General features: G+C 48.6%; 1 protein-coding gene across 3 annotated transcripts in view; it reads left to right on the top strand.

Moving 5' to 3' along the window:
• Nucleotides 1-25,424, top strand: part of CACNA1H (calcium voltage-gated channel subunit alpha1 H) — a 371,014-nt gene that overhangs the window by 292,586 nt on the left and 53,004 nt on the right. For all 3 annotated transcript variants that reach the window (XM_083474111.1, XM_083474110.1, XM_083474109.1), the window contains exons 14-20: nucleotides 1,428-1,583; nucleotides 17,913-18,003; nucleotides 18,957-19,165; nucleotides 21,836-22,273; nucleotides 23,323-23,423; nucleotides 23,969-24,092; nucleotides 25,056-25,124. In XM_083474111.1, coding sequence (XP_083330237.1) covers nucleotides 1,428-1,583; nucleotides 17,913-18,003; nucleotides 18,957-19,165; nucleotides 21,836-22,273; nucleotides 23,323-23,423; nucleotides 23,969-24,092; nucleotides 25,056-25,124 — 1,188 coding nt within the window. The remainder of the gene's footprint in view (nucleotides 1-1,427; nucleotides 1,584-17,912; nucleotides 18,004-18,956; nucleotides 19,166-21,835; nucleotides 22,274-23,322; nucleotides 23,424-23,968; nucleotides 24,093-25,055; nucleotides 25,125-25,424) is intronic.

The following is a 25,424-nucleotide window of genomic DNA, read 5'->3' as shown; positions in this document are numbered from 1 at the left end:
GTCTTGGCTGAGGCTGGACTAATTGAGGTCAAAGAGTTCTTGTCCTCCACTGATATCCCAAATCAGCGGCTACCAGCCACCATGGCAAATTTCTGCCTCTGACTAGGAATCACAAGCAGAGAGAGTGCTGTTCTGCTCAGCGCCTGCTTGCAAGTTTCCCATTGGAGCATCTAAGGGGAGCATCTGAAGGAGCATCTCCACCCCCATCGTTCTGCCCGGACACTGAGGTCCAGCTCCGAGGGCCTTCTGGCTGTTCCCTCACTGCGAGAAGTGAGGCTACAGGGAACCAGGCAGAGGGTCTTCTTGGTGGTGGCGCCAGCCCTGTGGAATGCCCTCCCATCAGATGTCAAGGAAATAAACAACTATCTGACTTTTAGAAGACATCTGAAGGCAGCCCTGCTTAGGAAAGCTTTTAACATTTGATGTTTTATCGTGTTTTTAATGTTCTGTTGGGAGCCGCCCAGAGTGGCCATCTAGTTGGCCCCCATGAGAACAGGATGCTGGACTCTCCTTGTATATACAGTGGTACCTCGGGTTACATACGCTTCAGGTTACAGACTCCGCTAACCCAGAAATAGTACCTCGGGTTAAGAACTTTGCTTCAGGACGAGAACAGAAATCGTGCTCCGGCAGTGCGGCAGCAGCAGGAGGCCCCATTAGCTAAAGTGGTGCCTCAGGTTAAGAACAGTTTCAGGTTAAAAACGGACCTCCGGTACGAATTAAGTACTTAACCCAAGGTACCACTGTATTGCAAAGGACAGGCAGCAACGGGAATCCCAGCAATGGATCCTTTCAATCAGAAGGATCCCTACCAGCTTTTTCTGGCACTGTGTCTACAATATCCTCCTGGAAACCTGAGTCTCAGTGAGGCCTGGGAATTGCAGTTCCTCATCCCAGAAAGTGACCACCTTCTTGCCTTCAGATTAGAGCTGGAGTACTGGAGGGTGGAATTTAGACAACAATTCTAATCCCCTTCGAGTAAGGAGTAAATTCATCAGGATTTGCTTTTGAGTAGACATGGTTCGGCTTGCCCTGTTCGTAGTGAGTTTCTAGGGGTGATGCCTGGCAATGTTTTGCGAATATTCATTTTGCAGCCTTCTATTTTTGAGCTCAGTGTTTCCCTTTCAGTTCTGAGTTCAGAAATTAAACGTTACCGCCTGCACAGTTGCGACAGTTTGCTGGGGAGTCCCTCTGGGAATCCATGTAACACATTTTCCCTTCAAGACAAGTTTTGTGGATCTCTTGTGTGGGAATTTTAGGAGTTGGAAACCCAGTTCCCAGTACCCTTTGTTCTACCTCTTTGTTCTTTGGGGGTAGCCACAGAAAAGGCTCTGTCGTGGTAGAAGCCCCCACCTGAGATAAAAGCCTGCTATTCTGGACTGATCTCTCATTCCCTTGGTCTCTCTCTCTCTCCATGTTGTGTGCAGATCCTCACCCAAGAAGACTGGAACGTGGTTCTGTACAACGGGATGGCCTCCACCTCTTCCTGGGCGGCTCTCTATTTCGTGGCTCTGATGACCTTCGGAAACTACGTCCTTTTCAACCTCTTGGTTGCCATCCTAGTGGAGGGTTTCCAGGCTGAGGTAAGGGAAGAGTCGCGCTGTCAAGGCTTCAGGGAATCCTATTCCTCTCACAGTAGGGTGCCAGGAAGCAAAAAAACTAGAAGAGTTCTTACCAGGTAGTTTATTCAATATTCACAGTGGCAGGTTGAGAGGAATTCCCTACCAAGACAGACTTTGCTCGTGTGCTCAAGACATCGATTCTATAAAACATATTTTGCTGCACTGTGTGAAATACGAGCAAGCCAGGGCTGAACTGATATTACCCTTGCTGGTACCTTTCCCGGGAAAATCAGAGGCTCGCTATGTCAGGTTCCTATTGGGAGACCAGACAAATGCTAGAACATTAGCAGTGGCGAAGTTTTTATCGGTGGTTGCAAGAACCAATGATCCCTTATCTTTAAGTCTGAAGAAAATGCTTGTTTAACCTGGAGGTAGGCTAGTCTGAATTGTGCATTGCTTTGTAACGATTTGTTGGGTCTCTGGACCGTAATAAAGAATGATGATGAATATTCACAGAGAGAGACGAAGGAATGCGGTCTCTCTTAGTTATCGGCAATGCTCCAAGTAAATTCCCACCCTATTCTACGTCACCCCGGCGCCGGCTGATCTGTGCTTTCTGCCTCTGGGTTTTCTGTTCTATTACTCTCATGCACACCTTGCTCTGGGAGAGAGAGGTTCAGGAAGGCTTTCAAGAGACACTGAGTCTGTCAGCTGTCTCTCCCCAGTGCTTCTTCTTCCTACTGCTCTCCCAATTTTTCCCAGTTGTTCCCCTCTGCAGCCTCTTAGCTATGGCCTTCTGCAAGCCACTGTTCTAAATCTACACTGTCCTCCTCTTCTTGGGAAGGTGCAGGAAGAGAGGGAGCAGTTCCCACCATTCTTCCTCAGTCCAGCCCCTTACACCTGCCAAACAGGTGACTTGGCTTTTTGCTCGGTGAGCCAACCAAACATTCAGTTCGGATGGCGGTTTTGACCACCGGCGGTTGTTACAGCCTGGATGTTACCCAACATGTCCAGAATTCCGGGCAACTGTGGAACTCCCTGCCACAAGGTGTGGCGGGAATCGATACAGACGGTTCGTTCACCTACGATGGGGATGAGGAGCCTCTGGCCCTCTTGAGGTTGCTGCACTAGTGGTTTATTTAATTTATTATTAAATTTCTACCCCGCCTCATCAGCACATTTGGTGCTGTCTGCACTGATTGGCAGCAGCTCTCCAGGATTTTTGTTTAATTGCTTTTACTAAAGATTTTCTTGGGTAACAAAATTGCACGCAGCATCTCTGCTTTCGGTTCATAGAGACCTTTCTACAGATCAGTTACATTTGAAGTGAGACCCTAATGTTACGGATAGTGCAAGGTTGGGAGAGAAAGAAGGGGGGGTAGTAGACTTTCCATTTTTTGCAGTGTTTGTATACCCCAGATGGGCGGGGTATAAATAAATTATGATGATGATGATGATGATGATGATGATGATGATGATGATGCAAGGTTTTTGTGTCAGCACCATGTGGGTAGGTTCTCTTTCAATTCATTAATTAGTTTTCCTTGCCAGTGAGAAAGATTTGGGGGGCCCAGGAATGGCTGGTCACCTTCAGTTGACGGCAGCAAGTTTTTCTTGTGTGTTTTTCCAAGACAATAATGCACACTCACAATAGAAAGAACTCACAAGCCCCCTCCTCTCAGCATCCAGGAGCAACATAACTAAACACTGGAGGGACCTGTCAGGAATGAACATAGACCACTGGTACCCAACCGTTTTTCTAGCCTTACTAGAAAAACTAACCAACAAATTGAAACTAGCACAGGACAAACAAAAGAAGGCACCTTCACCCCGGTGTGGCTCCCCCTTATAACATACATTACATAACACTATTCTTGAAAGACCTACATTGGCTCCCAGTACGTTTCCAAGCACAATTCAAAGTGTTGGTGCTGACCTTTAAAGCCCTAAACGGCCTCGGTCCAGTATACCTGAAGGAGCGTCTCCACCCCCATCCTTCAGCCCGGACACAGAGGTCCAGCTCTGAGGGCCTTCTGGCGGTTCCCTCGCTGCAAAAAGCCAAGTTACACGGAACCAGGCAGAAGGCCTTCTCGGTAGTGGCACCTGCCCTGTGGAACGCCCTCCCATCAGATGTCAAAGAAATTAACAACTATCTGACGTTTAGAAGACATCTGAAGGCAGCCATGTTTGGAGCAGCTTTTAATGACTGATGTATCATCGTGTTTTTAATATTTTGTTGGAAGCCACCCAGAGTAGCTGGGGAAACCCAGCCAGACGGGCAGGGTATAAATAAATTATTATTATTATTATTATTATTATTATTATTATTATTATTATTATTATTATCATTATTATCATTATTATCATTATCATTATTATTTTATTATTCGCAGCCCAACAAAACAACAACAAAGCCCTCCGACAGCATGCGAATCAATACGACTAATTTGATCTAACAACCCCTTCCCCTCTCACACAACAGCTCTCCAGGATTTGAAATCGGGTTCCCTCCAAGCCTTGTCTGGAGGTGGCAGGGGCTGTTCTTTATGCAAAAGCAGGTTCGCTTTACAAGTGAGCTACAACCCTTCCCTGAGAAAGTTCCTAGTCCTCATTGTTCTGAATACAGAAGAGTGGTTTAAATTTTACACACACACACACACACACACACACACACACAGTGGTACCTCGGGTTACAAACGCTTCAGGTTACATACGCTTCAGGTTATAGACTCCGCTAACCCAGAAATAGTACCTCAGGTTAGGAACTTTGCTTCAGGATGAGAACAGAAATCGTGCTCCAGCAGCGCGGCAGCAGCAGGAGGCCCCATTAGCTGAAGTGGTGCTTCAGGTTAAGAACAGTTTCAGGTTAAGAACAGACCTCCAGAACGAATTAAGTACTTAACCTGAGGTATAGGACATTCCGCCTTATATCAAGTCAGGCTGTTGCTCCATCTAGTTGAGAACTCTCTACAGAGCTTTCTTGGATTTCAGACAGAGGGTATCTCACAGCCCTATCCACAAATGCTGGGGACTGAGTCTGGCACCTTCTGCATGCCAGGCAGGTATTTGCCACTGAGCTGCAAACCTTCCTGTTCCTTTCTGTTTTTGTCCCTCTGCCTGGGCTCCGATCTGCTTTGACATCCAGCCACACCCCCGTCCACATCCCCCCAGGACAAATCCACAGCGACATTTGGGTTTTAAGTGAGAGCTACGTCCCCATTTCGGCCTCAGAATTATAACGATCTCAATATCATATTTTATCACGGAGCTTTTATGAAGCCATTAGCGTATGGAAATGATGTTGAGCCTTACCTAAACCCAACCCGCTTGAGCTAAGAATAATGACTTAGAAGAAGGGCTTTAATCACATCGGGGGGAGAGGAGAGAGATATTACTTTTCCATGTTCCTTAAGAACAGAGCGGCCATTTACCATTTTAGAATACTCAATTGGCATTAGCCGTGGAAAGATTCAAGTGTAGAATGAGAAACAGCTTTGCTCTTCAGAACACGAGTCCTCAAGAGGAGGGAGGGGAGAGGGCGGACGGAAGAAGGGTGAATGTTTTCAGGATGTTTCTTTCTCAGACAATCGGTTCCATTTTCACCTGTGGATGGGAAATGGTAATACAGTGGTATCTTGGTTCTCAAACTTAATCCGTTCTGGAAGTCTGTTCCAAAACCAAAGCGTTCCAAAACCAAGGCACGCTTTTCCATAGAAAGTAATGCAAAATGGATTAATCCGTTCCAGACTTTTAAAAACAACCCCTAAAACAGCAATTTAACGTGAATTTTACTATCTAACGAGACCATTGACCCATAAAATGAAAGCCATAAACAATGTACTGCAGTCACACAATCAATCAATCAGTAGCTGAACTGGGTTCCACACAGTCAAAAAAACAAAGAAAAAAAGCTGCAAAAACAAAAATGCAAAATAAATAGCAAAACCAGACAGACCTCAGTGTAATGCTCAAAATGGAAGTGTAACACCCAAAACGGAGCATGTTCGGCATCTGAAAAACGTTCGCAAAGTGGAACACTTACTTCCAGGTTTGCAGTGTTTGGGTTCCAAGTTGTTTGAGTACCAAGGCGTTTGAGAACCAAGGTACCACTGTAGAGCAGATTCCGTTAAGTGCAGAGGATATTTGAGAGAGGGCCTTATCAGGGCTGAGTCTGAGGGGTGACAGGAATTAGGAGCTCTGGACAAGTAAGTCAGAACTTTAGGGCAAAGGGCAAGTCAAAACAAAAGGATGGTAAAAAAGGTAAAGGACCCCTGGATGGTTAAGTCCAGTCAAAGGCAACTATGGGGTTGCGGCGCTCATCTCGCTTCAGGCCGAGGGAGCCGGCGTTTGTCTGCAGATATGTGGTCATGTGGCCAGCATGACTAAACCACTTCTGGTGCAACAGGACACTATAACGAGTGCCCGAATGCACAAAAACGCTGTTTACCTTCTCTCCGCAGTGGTACCTATTTATCTACTTGCACTGGCATGCTTTCAGACAGTTGGGTTGGCAGGAGCTGGGGCAGAGCAACGGGAGTTCACCTTGTCCTGGGGATTCGAACTGCTGACCTTCCCATCAGCAGGCCCAAGAGGCTCAGTGGTTTAGACCACAGCGCCATCCACTCCCCACACTAAAGGATGGGCTAGGTGGCTGGGTCAAGAAGTAAACTAAAAGGCCCGATGGAAGAGCAAGTCAAAACCAGAATCTTAACCAAAGGTTTGCCCCGAATGGAGAGCTGTCCACAGATCCAGCACAGGCCTTGACATTGTGTCCATCCCAAGACTACTCAACTTCGCAAGCTGGCACTGTCAAAATACCCCTGTATCTGTGGTGTGTGTGTGTGTGTAAGGCCAGATTTTGTGGCAGGTAACCCTGCTGACTACCTGAAGCGCTGGGTTCAAGGGGATGCAAGGTTCTTGATGCACCTTTCAGGAGTTTTCCACTTCACAGCTGAAACAAACAGTGCTAGACGCCGTTCATTTATTCATGGCATGAATTAATTCAGAGTTACCGATCCCAGTGCGCAAGTTAATCAGCTTAGACCGCAGAGGCAAAGCATGCATGCAAATCGTACACCGGAGCCTTCGGAAGCTAGCTGCCTTATACAGAGTCAGACCGCTGGGCTCCTTTAAACTGGTGGCGCCCAGGGAAGAAGCTGGAAATCTTCTGAATTGCAAACCTGGGAGCTGAGAGCTGATCCTTCAAAGTATCTGGAAGTCTATGAAAGGGAAGGGGTGTGGCTCACGGAGTTACCTGTCACCAGCCTGAGACGTCCTCCTTTGCCAACCAGGCCATAGTGCAACTTGGTGAATTTGGACTCTGGATTTAATAGTCGTATTGGGGGGGGGGGGGACTTTAGATAGCCAAGTGGCAATATGATCCTTCAGTTGTGATGCAACTTCTCCTTTGCCATTCCATGTTTTGCAGCTGCTTCCACATTCCTAGTATGCTCAAGGGAAGAACATAATAATAATAATAATAATAATAATAATAATAATAATAATAATAATAATAATAAATAATTTATACCCTGCCTGGTGTGCTTTTGAACTACTAGGTTGGCAGGAGCTGGGACAGAGCAATGGGAGCTCACCCCATCATGAGGATTCGAACTGCCAACCTTCTGATCAGCAAGCCCATGAGGCTCAGTGGTTTAGACCACACCAGTCGAAGCTCTGCCTAGTGCTTTTACTTTTAGCCAAAATAACATCTGAGGCCGAAAACTCTGGCCTATCCCCAATATGATCAGATTCTCTGCATTGTCTTCTGTCTCCTTTTGCCATTGTCAGGCAATAATTGCCGCCGCTCTGAAGGAATTGGTGGCGGCGGCAGCTGCTGCCGCTGTCCGCCTGCGTGAGGGAGAAAGCCTCAATTAGAGCTCCTTTGAAGAGTGGGGGTTTTGCTTGAGGGAATCCCGCGCGTTTAGCTCTGGCTGATTGAATTAAAAATGGCAGAACGGTTACTGGCGAGGGGCTTTGTTAAGTTTAGCTCAGATCACGCTGGCTAATTGACTTAAACGGCTGCGACGAGGCACTCTGCTCCTTTACGGTGGGCAGGAGTGCCTCTGTGTCATCGCTTGGCAGCCCTTTTCTCCAAATTTCATTTGGGATTACGCCACTGGAGTCTTTTCCCTTAGGGATGGCTTCCCTCTATGGTGACCGGTCTCCCAGTGGCAACCTCGTAGCGAATTTAAACACATGTTTGATGAGGACATCCTTCTACATCCACACAGCTATAGCGAACGCTAGTTGCTACCAGGGACGTAGCAAGAAAAAACTCCTAATATCACCTTTAAAAGCAAACCTACCATTAGTCAATGGAATCAATCCGGATTATTGGTGAGGGGGACATTGCGTTAGTTGACGTTCAGATCAAGAGTCCTTAGAAGCCAAAGCAAAAAAACCCAGAAAATTTATTTCAGCATTTTTAAGCGGATTTGAATGCTTCGAGTTCTACTGATGCTCACACTTCCTGTTTAGTCTTAGTTTTGCTAACCTGATACCCTAAAATGGAAAAAGGGAAGGGGAGGGTTCCAAAAACATTATTTAGGTGTTGCCCCAGCCACTCTGGGCAGCTTCCAACAAATTAAAAACCAGTAAGACCTCAAACATTAAAACCTTCCCTCAACAGGGCTGCCTTCAGATGTCTTCTAAACATTAGATAGTTGTTTATTTCCTTGACATCTGATGGGAGGGCATTCCACAGGGCTGGCGCCACCACTGAGAAGGCCCTCTGCCCGGTTCCCTGTAACTTGGCTTCACACAGTGAGGGAATCGGAAGAAGACCGTTGGCACTGGACCTCAGTGTCCAGGTATAATGATGGGGGTGGAGATGCTCCTTCAGGTATACTGGGCCGAAGCCATTTAGGGCTTTCAAGGTCAGCACCAACACTTTGAATTGTGCTTGTAAACATACTTAGAGCCAGTGTAATTCTTTCAGGACTGGTGTTATATGGTCTCGGCGGCCGCTCCCAGTCACCAGTCTAGCTGCCGCATTCTGAATTATTTGTAGTTTCCAAGTCACCTTCAAAGGTAGCCCCACGTAGAGCGCGTTGCAGTAGTCCAAGTGGGAGATAACCAGAGCATGCACCACTCTGACGAGACAGTCTGTGGGCAGGTTGTTAGAATTCCTGGTCTATGATTGCAGTCATGGGATTGTTGTCTTTCACATGACGGTATATGTTTTGACTCCACAGAGTGGGAAGTGACGGAGACAGGATGTTTGTGTTACTGTGTTCTGTGAAGTGGGACTATTGTCCTTTGTTCTTTTGCTCTTTGCTGTCTGATGCTAGAGAGGGAGCCATGTTGCAGTGCTCCATGTGTTTTTATATGTAAATAAAGTAGATTAGCCAAAATGCTGAGTTGCTAAGGTCTGTCACACATGATGCGCAAACTCTGCAGATCCCTAAGTGTGCCGGTGTCTCTTGGCATTGGTCACTGTGATTTTTGGGCAGAAGAAAGCTTTTGAAGCTCCCAAACGATTGACCAGGAGGAAGAGAACATGCCAGTCGGGCATGTGTCTCTACCAGGATCCTACTCGAGCGTAGGCTGAACTCCTGACACAGGTAGGGTCTCAGCCTGCATACCAGGTGGAGCTGGTAGACAGCTGCCCTGGGTGCAGAAGGCTGCAAGCAGGACCTAAGCCGAAGAGCAACTGATACTCAGAAGCACTACTGAGAGTGGGAGGAGAAATCCCCACCATGGCTAGTAGCCATTAAGCTGAGTTTAAATCCATTTTGAATTAATGTCCAGCTCTTGGCCAGAGTGTCTTCTGAGCCAGCACTGGAGCTTATGCTGAAATCTGGTCCTCAGCTGTGTTCACATCAGAGATGTCCGGGTGGGGGCAGAGGTTGGATATACCAACATATATTTGGGAAAGCAGCCCAGATTTTCTGGGAAGAGGGTGGCCCTGGCTGTCATTCACAGCTTCCATTTGCATTTCTACAATGGCTTTTCCTAAATAATAATATTTTTTTTAAAAAAATTGGACAGTTCTGCCACACCAGCAGCTGTGTATTGGCTCTATTTGTCTCCAATCACCCGCCTGTTCTCTGGCACATCAGTTTTGGCACCAAACTCCTTGACTGGGATTGATGGACACATCTAAGAAAGGGCTGGCTGCCAGGCAGGCACTGGACTGGTCAATTGCATCTGGGCATCCAGGAGGAGGAGGATGAGAGGGCAGCGAAGGGTCTTAAAATGTGAATTTAGCCTCCATCAGCAGTATGGGTGGAAGGAAGAATCACGCTGGACATTTGGCCAAATGGGTTGATGTCCAAATTTTATTTGTGGGTGGGGAGGGAGAAAGATGGCTGCAGAACCTGGGGGAACATAGATGGAGGCATTTCTTATCAGGGTTTCTGGCCGACGGCTCCTTAGTTAGCAGGTAGCCCAGAATGGCTGGTTGACATTTCCATAGTGGATTGCACCGGTCACTGTTCCTCATTGTGTTAAAAGCAGTGATGCACACTTTCCCCTATAGGATGCCCAGTGCCGGATTTATCTATAAGCTAAACAAGCTATAGCTTACGGCCCCACTCTCTTGGGGCCCCCCCAAAAAATTAAAGGGGGAAAAACTGGATGTAAATTTCCAAAATATAAGATAAAAAACAAATAAAATAGAACCTACACACAGCAACAGTGTTTTGTGTTGTGTAGGCTCCTATGATGTAAGTAATGGGCCCCGCCAGCTAACCTGCTTCCTAAAATATCACTGGTTTCAATTCAACAATTACTTTGATAAAATACATATTTTGTTATGTGCAAATGGCTTTAGATACCCGTTAGGTCCATAGATCACCATATAGCATATATTCAACACACAAAATCAGTGACAATTTGTTGTTGACCAAGGACAGCCGGACATATAAAGGGCCCCATTACCTTCAGGAGCTTAGGGCCTCATTAAACCTAAATCCGGCCCTGAGGATGCCTTTCTGAACACATTCGGCGACACAAAAATCACGCAGTTTTATCACAAAATTCAGAGAGGGTGTGGAATGTGAGTTTTGAATGAAAGCTATGTTTCAGTTCACATACAGTTTGGGGAAGTGTGAAATATAAGTTTGTGTTAAAATGTGAAGTGAATTTCATTTTAAAAATTACCTACACAAAGATGTAATTTGTTGCCTACTTCTGCCTCCCACCAATGGTATGTCATAGAACTCAGAGGATTATCCAATCAAACCCCCCTGCAATGCAGGAATCTCAGCTAGATCATACATGACAGGTGGCCACCCAAAACCTGCTTCATAACTTCCAATGAAAGGGAGTCCACAACCTCCTGAGGGAGTTTGATCCATACCTAGTGTGATGGCCTGGGACTCAGGCTCGGACTTGGAACTAGAGGAGTCTCAGTCCGCACCGGATCCTTTGCCTCAGGCGGCATCTGAACCTAGTCTGGGGCCTGATTCTGAAGAGTCCCAGTCTGCACAGGTTCCCCTGCAACAAGCACCAGCTGGGCCGAGTCAGGGGCCTGAGCCTGCCCTGGCTCCAGATGCAGGGATTACCTCGTTGCCTTCAGCTGGGCCATCACTTACAGCTGCTCCACTACCAGTTGGGTCAGGGGAAGCTAAGGAGGCCTCTGGGTCTAGTAACCCACCGACGTCTCCCAAGCTGCAGAGACTAAGTGTGCTGGTCCTGAGAGATTAACCGTGCAGTGAGGTCCAAGTCCAGTCCGAGGTCGAGGGTGCGGTATGGAGGCTGTCCATCAAAGCTGAAGCTGGGTCCAAGGCAGGGAGTCAGGTGAGGTCAGGAACTCTGGCAGAAGAGCAGGACAGGGTGCAGGCAGGAACAGGCTACCAACAATGTTGCTCCTGCAACCTGGGACTGGGGCTGGCTGGCTTTTATCTGCCCCGAGGCATAGGGTGGCCCCGGTCCACAGGTGACTCGCCTCTCCTGGCCTGGAGGTGAGCACTCCTCCTGCAAGAACTTAGTTCCCTCTGCCTCTCTGCCCTGAGCCGCTGCAGCTCAGGAGAGGCTGGAGGGTTACCGGACCCAGAGGCAACCTCAGCTTCCCCTGATGGGGCTGAGAGTGGAGCACCTGCAGGCAATGGGTCCTCCATCACATCAGGAGCCAGAGCAGACTTAGCTGATGCCTGCACCTGAGGACCCAGCACAGGTGAGGACCCTTCAGGCTCATGCCCCAGCCCTGGCTCAGCTGGTTCTGGAGGCGGGGAATCCTGTGCAGGCTGGGATCCCTCAGGTTCAGCATCTGAGTCCGAATCCCAGGCCATCACACTAAGGTCTGAGAGAAGGAGAGACCTGAGTACTCGCAGGAAGAGTGCTCACCTTTGGGCGAAACAGGGAGGTGAGTCACCGGGGGAACAGGACCGACCGTTACCCCGACAGAGATAAAAGGCTGTCGGACTCTGCCCCAAGTTGCGGGAGCAACATTGCTATATGCCAGATCCTGCCCCTGTCCTTGCCTGGTTTCCTGCCTCGTGTCCTGCCTTGGCCCTGTCGGACTGACTCCTAGCAGAACCTCCAGATTCTGGACCGGACCTGGACCGTGTTTCAAGGGTTATCCCCAGGCCCAGAACACCTAGGCCGGAGAGACAAGCCATGAAGTTCATGACTGAGAGCAAACTCACACAGCTGTCTGTCTGTCATCTTCCGGGACTGGCCAACGCCGTGCCATCCAGATGTTGCTGCATTGCAACTCCTGTCGTTCCTGATCGTCAGTCTTGCATCCTGCAGCGTCTGGGTGGCCACTGGTTCCCTAACCCCGACATCAGACTTGCTAACTCAGAACCTAAGCTTCCTTCCCCTACCCCACTTCTTAGAGGAAGCAAAGAGAAAGAATTGCGATGCATTAATTTCATTCAGCAAAATAACGTATTGCGTAAGCTGAAGGACTCTCTTCCAGATCCTCCAATTTCCTGTCTGTGTTAATGGTGTGCATATACAAAGCTGGGAATTGGCGGCCTTGCGTGAGGTTCTCCATAAATATGTAATTATAGACCCAGAAAGAAAGGGGAAAGGGGGATGTGCTTTGTTGCTGGCGGCTAATGGCTCCTATTGGAGCTGTTACAGGCTGTGATTTAAATGTACATAAAAGTTTTTTCCCCTAAAAAAAACAAAACTGAATTATTCATTTGGTAGCACAAAAGATTTCCAGGGGAAAAGTGCCAAAGCCATCTGTTCTCCCTCTTCCTTTAGCTTCATTCAGAAGGAAGATTGAACAAGTTGAATCTAGAGGCAGTTCTGCGTGTATATTCTGTGTGCTCCCTCCCTTGAATCTAAATTTCATAACCAGGGTGAGGGGTCTGAAACTGATCGGCGGCAACGAAGCAGATTTTGGTTGAACGGGATTATTATTCATTATTATTTTTCATTTCATTTCTACAGCACCGTATATTTTTTAGGGGGAGGGATATCAAAGCTGTTTACAACCCACATTAAAACATCAAATGAAACAAGCCAGAATAAGACGTTACTGGAGGAAGTGAAATTATAAAGTACAAGTTCGAAGCAACGTAATTAACAGGAAACTCAAATATTATCTTCAAAGATTTCAAAATAAAACGTTGCAAAAGAGGTCAACTACAGATTGTGCATAGGAAAGTTGACCCCCCAAAAAAATCAGCCACTAGTTGATTCCCTCCCCACCCCAGCCCCACTGCCTCGCAGCTCCCCTCCTTCCTTCTGCCCATCATAATGTTGGGATATTCCATTCCACCTTAAGGAACAGGCATGATTGTTGTGTGTCACATGTCTGTTGCCAACACAGCTTGCTGGGAACTTCCGTTTGTGTATAGCTTTTGATTATGCTGTCTTGCTTTGGACACGAAAGGGATCAGACATGTTTCCTTTTGTCTGCTGTTTGTCAAATAAACTGCTTGTAAATATGCTTACACTACCTCTCCTGCCCATAGCTGTTAACCGTCCCTTATCTGGCGGGACAGTCCCTTATCCCAGCACCATGTCCCGTTGCTATCCCTTATTGATGATGTCCCTTAAATTTCCCAGGTTTCAAAGGAAGCAGCTCCTCTCCCTCCCTCCCTGCCGGCCAGGGAGGAGGGAGGCTCCAACTGTGTTGCTTGGCTGCGTTGCTCACCCAACAAGAAGTCTAAGAACGACTGGGGGGTGGAGCTTGCATGCCTTGTCCTGCATTGCCTGGGGACTCACCTTTGCTCAGCGCTTCCCAGCGGAGAGATGACAGTGGTTTTCCTTGAGGCTTGAGGCTTCGTTTGGCTGCTGGCTGGGCTCTCTGCCTTTGGCTCAGAGGGGCTCAGAAGTCAAACATACCTGTGCCCGGAAAATCCCTTATTTTGGCTGCTGATCCCTTATTTTCAAGGCTGCTGGTCCCTTATTTTCAAATCTGTAAGTTGACAGCTATGCTCCTGCCACTTCTGTTTGTGCGTTATCTCTGCTCTGATGCTCCAGCTTTTGAAGCTGTGGGTCGCAGATGCTGCAACAAGGACTGGAGTTCGCCCGGCACACCGGCCAGTGGGCTGGAGCCAGCTGGGGGCCTGCCAATCGCCCCCGATTCCTTGGTTGCTTGCCAACACATAAAACATAAGATGAGCTTCCTGGATCAGGCCAGTGGCCCTCTAGCCCAGCATCCTATTCTCACAGCAGCCAACCAAATGCTTGTGGAAAACCTGCTTCTTCTTTGGCGATCCCTCCTAGCCGAGTAAGATTGTCTTCCATAAACACGGTTTTAACAATGAGTCCATAGGTGGCTGTGGAGGCCAATTCTGGATCCACACGTCCTTCCACAGTGGGGACATTGGTTTCCTGGTGGGAGTTGATCACGGTGTGGATTTGCCAAGCGTGCCTTCGTCCTAGCACATTTCTCCCTTGCGTCCTGAGTTCAAGTGTCTTCAAAGCCCATGACACCTTTGGTCAAGGCTGTTGCATGTCAAGGTCCTCTAATCCACCCCCAAATGATTCACACTTCACACATAATTTTTGTTTAAGGTTTTTGGCATAATTTTGGCCACAACATTATTAAAATACATAAATGTGAGTGGTTGCTTAGGTACTGGTTATGACTATCTGTCCCCACGCCTAGGGACAGAACTGACTTCCGGATTCCAGCGAAAGCCAGTAAGGGAAAACAATATTGGGGAGAGCATGGAGCGAGGCACCAGACCCTCACCCCCCCTCATGCTCCCTGGGGCTTGCACAACCCTAAGCCCCCTTCAGGGGTACGGACAAAAGAATGGCAAGCCCCTGGATTCCTTTAACGGAATTCCCTTTCCACAGCAGCATTGGAGGGGCTGGCACCGCCAATCCTTACCCCTCCACCAACCAATTTTTTAACCAATGCCTAACCGCAATCTTACAAGTTATGACGATTTGCTACGCAGTAGGCAAAAACCAAATGGCACCAGCCAATCAGCCAAATGGACAAAATTCCTACCAGGCCTCTGCCCCAAAAGCAGGCGACCCGTTGGCAGGCATAGCAAGGTCAACCAAGGTTCCTAAAATTAGGGAGGGTGGGCGGGTGATCTTTTGCACACAGCAAAAGTACCCAGTCAGAGCTGTGTGACTTCAATTTATAACCTTTGGCCCAACCCCCAAAATGGCAGCACCAAAATTTGCCCAACAACCCAACCACCCAATCACTGCGGATGGTCATCCAAACTAACCCATCCAGCAACAGAGGGGTGGCCTTCCAGACCCCACCGCAACACATGCTCTCTATGAATGAGAACACGCTTTCTCCAAGCAGGATCTGAACTCAAGACTCCCCTCCTGTGTCTTCCAGCAACTGGTTTTCAGATGTATTGCTCCCTCCAACAATGGAGGTATTGCAGAGCCCCCATGGGCCTTCTCACCCATGAATGAATGAATGAATTTTATTATTACGGTCTCAGACCAGTTCCGGCTCACTTACAATATCAGAAAAATCATAAAACACAACAGGAACACATTGAATTGCAATTCAGTTTAACAGAGACAATTCAGATATAACGGCAGTTAAAAAAATATACATTAAATCTTGATCACTAAAATATAACCTAAAGTTGTCATTTAAAACCTTAATCATTTGGTAGTACAGCTTGTTCCCTGAGTTTTATGGCAGTCGCACAGAATTTGGCCACCCTTAGCATAATCTCCAGATCCTTGTCCTCTACCAGGAGTTTTAGACATTGGAGTTTGGACCCGTTTGGAGATTTTTGTATAACAGGAGTGATAAATACCGAGCGTATATCCCCGTAGAAATGGCAGCATAACAAGACATGAGAGACAGTTTCTATCTCCATCAAGCCGCAGGGGCAGACTTGTTCCACGTACGGTTTACCCTCGAATCTGCCCTGCAATAAGGCAGATGGCAGCACGTTGAATCTAGCGAAGGTAAATGACCGTCTGTATTTGGGTATTTGTAATTTTGACAAATAATTTGCTGGGGTAAATCCTCTCCCATTACATCCATGAATTTGTCTAATCGTCTTTTAAAGTCCTTGAGGCCTTTGTTGTTGTTGTTGTTGTTACAGCATTTTTATTTCCGACGTCTAGTAGTTTGGTGTGTCATCCAGTGTCCAGGTTCACCGGCTCTGATAAGGTTTAGGAGAAATGAGTAGATTAAAAACACTTAAGATGCAGACATTTCCATCCCTGCGTTGAGCCTCCCAGTTCTCCTAGTTGTGGGCATTGTGTGACGTGGAGAGTTCCAAAAATGCGCTCCAAATCTCTTGGAAGCTAGTATTTTCATGCAGTTTACAGAGCAGGGTTTTCTCATGGCTTGCTAAACGCAGGAGTTCTTGTATCCAGTTTTCCACGCTTGGCCTTTCCAGTGTTGGAGGATTATTCTTAGAAACGTTTTCTAGTCAGGAGGCTGCTGGCAGGCCACCACCTGGTAACAGAAGCTCATCTTATTGCTTTGGCATTTAGAAAAATGTATATATTATCCTTTCTAGCAACAAAATGGTGCTTGATCCTAAGAAAGTGTTTAGTCCCAAGACTAGCAGAAGCAAACTCCCTTTTCTTCAGAACACACAGTGATCCTACTAGATTAACTGCACTCTGCATGAAGGCATCTTCTGCATGAAGGCATCTTCTAACATTCAGTTTCGCTGGATGTCCATGAGTTCTAGTCAGCGAGAAAAACTTTTCTCAATCTTCTTTTCCCATGACATGCTTAGTTTTATAAACATCCACCATGTTGTCTCTTGGTGTTTAGTCGTTTAGTCGTGTCCAACTCTTCGTGACCCCATGGACCAGAGCACACCAGGCACTTCTGTCTTCCACTGCCTCCCGCAATTTGGTCAAACTCATGTTTGTAGCTTCGAGAACACTGTCCCACCATCTCGTCCTCTGTCATCCCCTTCTCCTTGTGCCCTCCATCTTTCCCAAGATCAGGGTCTTTTCCAGGGAGTCTTCCCTTCTCATGAGGTGGCCAAAGTATTGGAGCCTCAGCTTCAGGATCTGTCCTTCCAGTGAGCACTCAAGGCTGATTTCCTTCAGAATGGATAGATTTGATCTTCTTGCAGTCCATGGGACTCTCAAGAGTCTCCTCCAGCACCAGAATTGAAAAGCATCAATTCTTCGGCGATCAGCCTTCTTTATGGTCCAGCTCTCACTTCCATACATCACTACTGGGGAAACCATAGCTTTTACTATACGGACCTTTGTCGGCAAGGTGATGTCTCTGCTTTTTAAGATGTTGCCTCTTACTTAAACTAAAAACCTCCAGACACTGCAACCTTTCCTCACAGGCAAATCGCTTCTTCTTGTAGCCCCCGCTTGCACTATGATTGAGTGAGTTTACCCTCCAAAACTGTGCATGCTCAGAGTATTCTCTCCTCTCCGCCGCCCCCCCCCCCCCGCACATCACCTGTATGGAATGGCTGCATGGAGAGGTAGAAGAAAGTGCTTAATGCTGACCTTCAGACCTGAAGTCATACAAACGGCCATCTAAAGGGGGCACTGCAAGGCCATTAAATCCAGTGTCCAAAACAGGGTGGTGCGAACTGTGCTCAGTCCAATGGCCAGGGGCCACTTGTCTGCCATCTCGGCTGTTAGCTTCCTCCTCCTCTTCCATCTCACAGTTGCCCTTGTAGAAAAGAGGATGGAGATGAAACTAGAATCAGTTAGACCTGCCTGCAATTGGCTCCATGGGGCCGCAGGTCCTTCATCACCCCCAGTAATCTATTTGTGGGGCTGGGCGCCCACAAAGTCAATGGGCAAAGTTGAAACCCTTCGTTGCGAGCACCCACAATCTTTGGCACGAGATGGCACCTATGGCTCCAGCTCCGACCTTTCATGGACACTTGCGCCACCTGCTGTTGGCCTCCTGCCTTGCATCCTATCAATCTCTTATAGGTGCCAGCCACTGCTGAGTTCAGCATTGCAGATTAATTCAATTTCTCTTCACCCACCCAACTTTCCCTCCAACAGGGTGATGCCAACAGATCCGACACCGATGAGGACAAGACATCCATCAACTTTGAGGAAGAGATTGAGAAGCTGAAGGAACTCCGTGCTTCTGGTAAGCTGGGATGCCATTCCCATGGTGGGGCACCTACAGGTCCATTAAGGTGATCGAGGTACTGCCCAACCCAACCTAGTCTGCCCTCAGCCAGCCAGCCCCTCGCTCACCTGCCTGCCTTCTAACTTACAAACACCCCAGGGGGTTTCCCTATCAACTTTATATGAAAATCCCCACCCCAGATTTCTACCTTTCACTGTCATAAAAATCCTCTAAGTGGTTTATGTAAAAGCAATATAAATATGATAACATTTGATTTTAAAATTCCAAAAAATGACATACAGTGGAACCTCGGTTGTCAAACGCTTTGGAAGTCAAACATTTCAGCTTTCAAATGCCGACAACCCAGAAGTGAATGCTTCCATTTTCGAACGTGCCTCAGAAGTTGAGGCGTGTTTCTCCATTTTTTCAATGGATTTTGCCGACCGGCAATTGCACCTCGGTTGTCAAATGTTTCAGAAGTCGAACGGTCTTCTGGAATGGATTATGTTCGACAACCGAGGTTCCACTGTACAGGCAAAGTGTATTGTGTATCACAAAACCAAGCAGCCGACAAAGCAATGAAAAATTAAAAGTCCTACAGAGGACATTTCAGGACATGATGAGTTCTGTTCTCCAGCTGATTCAAATTACAAACACAGAGCTATTGGGAAATGGGAGTCTGTTTGCTTCCGCCATTGATTGCTGGTGAAGGCATTAGCTGTCATTGGAGAAAAGCACTCTGTGAGGAAAAGAACGTCAGATCTTCATGATGTCTAGATCCTTGGTTCTCTTTTAGGGTGGGGCAATCCAACTGAGAAAGTTTTCAATGCTGCTTTTGGTCCATGTGCTTCAAGTATCCAGCTATAAGTCAGAATAGCATTGTACATCCCCAGCGGCTGTCGTACTGAGGCACCTGCTGAGAATTTGGCCGCTCTGTCCATGCCCTTGACAAGAGCTTTTCCCTCTTCCAGAGCTGAAGATGTACTCTCTCGCCGTCACCCCCAATGGCCACCTGGAGGGCAAGGGGAGCATGCCCCCGCCGATCATCATGCGCACTGCTGCCACGCCCATGCCCACCCCAAAGTGTTCCCCGCACATGGACGCCGTCTACCCCTTTGCGGACTCCAGAAGAGGGAGCAACGCCTCGATCGACCCGCTGAGCTTCGACCAAAAGTCCTTGGTATTTTACAAGTGTTGCTGGTAGCTGACATTTGGACAGAGCAGGGCGGGTGAAGGCTACTTTGCAACTGGGCACACAAAGTACTCCGGGGCCCCAGTTTTTGATTGATTGCCTCTCCTCATATCCACCAACCTGGAGGGAGGTTTGCTGGATGGTGACACAGAACAGAGCTATACCTGTGGTGGGGAACGTTTTTCAGCAGAGGGGGCCAAATTCCCTTCTGGGCAGCTGTCCAGGGGCTGCAAGCAAGTGGTGGGCGGAGTCAGAGCAAAAGTGGGCGGAGCAATGAATGTAAATTTTACCCAGTTGAGGCTGGTCCTTTATGGCAAATGGGGCACTGCCCCACCAAACTCAGACTGCCCCTTGCCAGTCTGTCTTCTAACTTACAACCAACGCCGACTGCACCTGTTGGCTTCCACCACCTCCTCCTCAGTGTCAGCGTTTTATTTAGCTATTTTTATTAGATTTATAGGGACGTGGGTGGCGCTGTGGGTTAAACCACAGAGCCTAGGACTTGCTGATCAGAAGGTAGGCAGTTTGAATCCCTGCAACGGGGTGAGCTCCCGTTGCTCGGTCCCTGCTCCTGCCAACCTAGCAGTTCGAAAGCACATCAAAGTGCAAGTAGATAAATAGGTACCACTCTGGCGGGAAGGTAAACGGTGTTTCCGTGCACTGCTCTGGTTTGCCAGAAGCGGCTTAGTCATGCTGGCCACATGACCCGGAAGCTGTACGCCAGCTCCCTCGGCCAATAAAGCGAGATGAGCGCCGCAACCCCAGAGTCGGTCACGACTGGACCTGATGGTCAGGGGTCCCTTTACCTTTACCTATTAGATTTATAGACCACCACCCCTTCATCATAAGATGAAAACACAAGGAGATAATTAAAAACAAAACAGCAAAAACAATACATTCCCCTTCCCAAAGACACGTTTAAAAGGCTATAGGATATCAGTTAGCCAAAGACCTGGTTGAAGAGGCACGTTTTCTCCTGGTGCCTAAAGATGTATCGTAAAGGCGCCAGGTGAGACTCCCTGGGGAAAGCATTCCATAGGGAGCCACCACAGAGAAGGCCTGTTCTTGCATTGCCATCCTCTGGACATGGAGGAGGCAAATGAAGAAGGGCCTCAGAGAATGATTGCAGGGTCTGAGTCGGTTCATACGGAGAAAGGCGGTCCTTGAAGTATTGTGGTCGGTCCCGAGCCATTTAAGGCTTTGTAGGTCAAAACCAGCACTTTGAATTGGGCCCAGAAGCTAATTGGTAGCCAGAGCGGTCGGGTCAGGATCGGTGCAATATGCTCTTGCCCTTGTAGAACTCAGCAGGCGGGGAGGTTGCGAACAGGGAAGTCAGGGGGGGGGGTGGAAAAGCAGAAAAAGACATCACTACATCATTAACTGTAGTCATTCACAAAAGCACAGACATCCTGTCATTGATAAGCCAGCTAACTGTAGGGTTTAGGAAGCCAGACTTATGGAGGGCACGTCTATGAATGGCTACTAACCCTGATGTCTATGCTATGCAGTTGGAGCAAGCAGTACTTCTGAAAACCAGCTTCTGCAAACCACAGAAGAGGAGAGGGCTCTTGGGCTTGCAGGTTTCCCAGAAGAGACATCTGGTTGGCCACTGTGAGAACAGGATGCTGGACGAGATGGGCCACTGGCCTGATCCTGCAGCCTGTTCTTAATTTCTTCCTTCCACCCTGTTTCCACAGGATGTGGCCAAGCAGCAAGCCTGAGCACAACTGCGCTCTTCCCAGTTGTCACACCCAGAAGCTGGCCTTCAGAGGTGGACCATCGCCATCATGACTACTGGCCAACAACAACCTTTCCCTCCGTGGAATAGCCTTATCGTCCATGGCTCACAGCCAGGTTGTCGTTGGCTACTTGCCATGATGGCATCCCCTGCCCTGACTTGCCCTGGGTTGCTTGCCTTCTTCTGGCCGGGGGTGGGGAAACTGTGGCCCTCCATCTATCGCCGGACGCACATACCGTATTTTTCGCTCCATAAGACGCACCTAGTTTTTAGAGGAGGAATGCAAGAAAAAAATATTCTTTAAAGGGAGCGCTGAGCAGGGTCTGTATGCATCCCAGGCTCTGCTCAGAGCTCCCTTTCACGAGCCGCGAGGAGCGTGTGTGTGGCACTTGCAGGCTTTTCCCCAAGGAGGGAGAAGGGCTGCCCTTCTCCCTCCTCTGGGAAAAGCCCCCAAGAGCCGCACACACGCTCCGCGCGGCTCTTTAAAGGGAGCACAGCTCTTGCGGGCTTTTGCATGAGGTGGGGGAAGGGACTGAGGGGCTGCCCTCTGTCCCTTCCCCCACCTCCCGCAAAAGCCAGGGATAGCCGCGCGAAGCCTCCTCAGGGCAGCGAGATGAAGGCGAGATGAAGCCCTGAAGAGGCTTCGCACGGCTAAGCCAGAAGCTAGAACAGCAAGAGGGAGCGCTGCACAGCGCTCCCTCTCGCTGTTCTGGCTTCTGGAATAGCCGCACAGCCTGCATTCGCGCCATAAGACGCACACACATTTCCCCTTACTTTATAGGAGGGGGAAAGTGTGTCTTATAGAGCGAAAAATACGGTAATCCCTGTCCATGCTAGCAGGGGCTGATGGGTGCTGGAGAATGCCAGGCTCCCCAGCCCTTTCTCCTGGCAGCTCTGACCTGCTCCCCGCCCTCTCTCAGTCCAGCCTCCGCAGCTCGCCCTGCGCCAACTGGGGCACCAGCAGCAACTGGGGCAGCCGCCGGTCCAGCTGGAACAGCCTCGGGCGGGCTCCCAGCCTGAAGAAGAAGAGTCAATGCGGGGAGCGCGAGTCCCTTCTCTCGGGGGAAGGAAAAGGCAGCACCGACGATGAGGCGGAGGATGCCAAGCTCAGCGCCGTCAGCCGGCCCCCCTTGCACCGCCGGGCAGAGTCTCTGGACTGCAGAGGTGCCCTGGAGATGCCTGAACTCCTCCATGTCCCCGGGGTGCGCCACCACCCCTTGAACATCAGCCCTGTGGCAATGTTGCCCGCCGAGTACCAGGACTGCAATGGCAAGATGCTCCACGTGCCCAGCGAGTTCTACCTGCACGTAGATGGGCACAAGGACGACACGCTCGACTACGATGACGACATGGAGGACGTAAGTCAGAACCGGCGAACGGAAGGCAGCACCTACTTCCTCGCCAGTGACCCTTAATGTACACAGGGGGGTCTATTTTATTATTTACTTACAACCCGAGGTCCCCAAAGGTTGTTGAACTACAAATCCTACCATCCTTGACCACTAGTCCTGCCCACCTAGAGATGATGGGAGTTGTAGTCCAACAATATCTGAGGACCCCAGGTTGAGAATGGCTGGCTTATTTCATTCGTACCCCAATCGTGCAGCAATAAAACTGCTACCACATTTGCAAGGCTAATCAGGATCTGGCCTTGCCAAACCCCCTCCATGTCTAAACCACTGAGCCTCTTGGGCTTGCCAGTCAGAAGGTTGGCGGTTTGAATCCCTGCGACAGGGTGAGCTCCCGTTGCTCCGTCCCAGCTTCTGCCAACCTAGCAGTTCGAAAGCACACCAGTGCGAGTAGATAAATGGGTACCATTGCAGTGGGAAGGTAAATGGTGTTTCCATGCACTCTGGCTCTCGTTATGGTGTCCTGTTGCACCAGAAGCAGTTTATTCATGCTGACCACATGACCCGGAAAGCTGTCTGTGGACAAGCACCGGCTCCCTTGGCCTGAAAGCGAGATGAGCATCACATCCCCATAGTCGCTTTGACTGGACCTAATTGTCCAGGGATCCTTTACCTCTATGTCAAAGTACTGTCACAGCCCACCTAGTATGAAGAGTTGGACCACCCTGATGTAGTCTTTATAGATCTATAGACTTCATTGATCCACAGCCTGATTCAGGACCCACACCAAAACAGCCATGTGGGGTCCAGGCAGGAGGGATGGAGATGGGCCGTTTGACTGGATCAGGTCAATGAAGGGGTCCTTCTGAGCCCTTGGGGCCTTCAGCCAATGCCCAGCTCAGCTGACAGCTGGCGCCCTTTGCTCAAGAAAGTGGGCGTCAAATGTGAAAGATTGGGAAATGCCTTATTTTCTCGTTTCGTTTATATCCTGCCTTTCCTCCAAAGAGCTCCAGGCCGCTTAAAGGAATGATATAATAAAAGTCTTGTTTTTCATCCAGAGTTACTGCTATAGGATTCGTAAGGCCCTGGAGCCCTACAAGCCAGAGTGGTGCAAGACTCATGAGGACTGGTCACTCTATTTGTTTTCACCTCAGAATCGGTAAGAGCGCCTCAGTAGGGATGGGAGAATCTCCTCCTCCTCCCCCTGCTCCAAATCCAGATATAACTTATTTACAGTCCACCGACCATAATCAGACACTATCCCCATTAAGTTCATTGAAATTGGCGGACCTAAGTTAGTCATCTTCATTAATTTCATTGAGCCTGCTCTAACTACCAATGGCTAACCCCATATAAAAGGTACATAATATGAAACTACATCAGTTCATTAAAAGGCAAATGTCTTCTAAAAGTCTGGTAGTTGTTGTTCTCTTTGACATCTGGTGGGAGAGTGTTCCACAGGGCGGGTGCCACTACCGAGAAGGCCCTCTGTCTGGTTCCCTGTAACCTCACTTCTCGCAGTGAGGGAACCGCCATAAAGCCCTCGGCGCTGGACCTCAGTGTCAGGGTAGAACGATGGGGGTGGAGACGCTCCTTCAGATATACTGGACCAAGGCCGTTTAGGGCTTTAAAGGTCAGCACCAACACTTTGAATTGCGCTCGGAAACAACAAGAGTGGTAAGCAGTTGTGCTCTCATCTTCAAGGCTTCGGGCCAACTGCCAGAAGGTCATCGCGCACAAGATGTTTGACCACATCGTTCTCGTCTTCATCTTCCTCAACTGCATCACCATCGCGTTGGAGAGGCCGGATATCGACCCCAATAGCACGGTGAGCATCAGAAAGTGCCCCAATCGCTGGGAGATCGGATGCTAAGAACCACTTACTTTGCAGCCTGCAAACTTTAAGCGGAAGGAGGGAGAAGGGAGAAGGGTCATGTGGTTGTCCAAGACTACAAGTCCCATCATCCCTGACCATTGGGCCATGCTGGCTGGGAACGATGGGAGTTGGAGCCCAACAACATATGAGCACCATGATCCCCGCCCACTCCTGCATACCCTCTGACATTTATCCAATGAAAATAGGAACGTCCCATTCCATAATGATCATTTTACTATTTATACCCCATGCATCTTACTGCGTTGCCCCAGCCACTCTGGGCAGCTTCCAACATATAGAAAAACATAATAAAACATTATTTTTTTAAATTAAAACAACAACAACAACTTCCCTATACAAGATTGCTTTCAGACAGCTCTGGAGTCAGATAACTCCATACCCTCCAACATTTCTCCAATGAAAATAGAGGCATCCTAAGGAAAAGTGGAAAGGACGCGGGTGGCTCTGTGGGTTAAACCACAGAGCCTACGGCTTGCCGATCAGAAGGTCAGCAGTTCGAATCCCCGCGACGAGGTGAGCTCCCGTTGCTCAGTCCCTGCTCCTGCCAACCTAGCACCTCGGTTTTCGAGCATCTCAGAAGCTGAACATTTTGGGACCCAAACGCCAAAAACCCGGAAGTAAATGTTTCCATTTTCAAATGTGCCTTGGAAGTCGAATGGCTTCCGCTGTGTGTTTTTCTATTTTCTCCATTGAACTTGCAGCCAGCCCTTTGCACCTTGGTTTTTGAAAGTTTTGGAAATTGAACGGTCTTCTGGAACAGATTATGTTTGAGGACCGAGGTACCACTGTTTATATATCTGCCCCGAGTGTAACCACATGGCATTGTGGATTGAGCAGTCTGCCCACTCGCTCATACCTTTTCTCCCTCCCTCCATTATTATTATTATTTTACAGGAGCGGATATTCTTGAGCGTCTCCAACTACATTTTCACTGCCATCTTTGTCGCCGAGATGATGGTCAAGGTAAAGCTGAACCAGGAGGCATGCAGAAAAGAAACCATCAGAGCTCGGTCCTGGTCTTATTTCCGCTATATGCATGTACAGTGAAAGGCAATCTACCCATTACGCAGAATGTAGAATTGTAGAATTGTAGTGTGCACCACTTTAGCTTATGAAGAGAGATTTCATATTTCTGTTAAATATGCTGCCTTGTGGCAAAGAGGTAAATATCCCTCCCTGCAGGGCATAATCCAGCACAAAGGATCATAGAATTGTAAAGCTGCGAGGGACCACAATGGTCATCTAGTCCAACCCCCTGCAGTG

This window comes from Podarcis liolepis, assembly GCF_965112155.1.
Source record: "Podarcis liolepis genome assembly, chromosome: 14".
Taxonomy (NCBI): Eukaryota; Metazoa; Chordata; class Lepidosauria; order Squamata; family Lacertidae; genus Podarcis; species Podarcis liolepis.
Note: the sequence above shows the minus strand (reverse complement) of the source record. Positions and strands in the feature narration are given on the sequence as shown.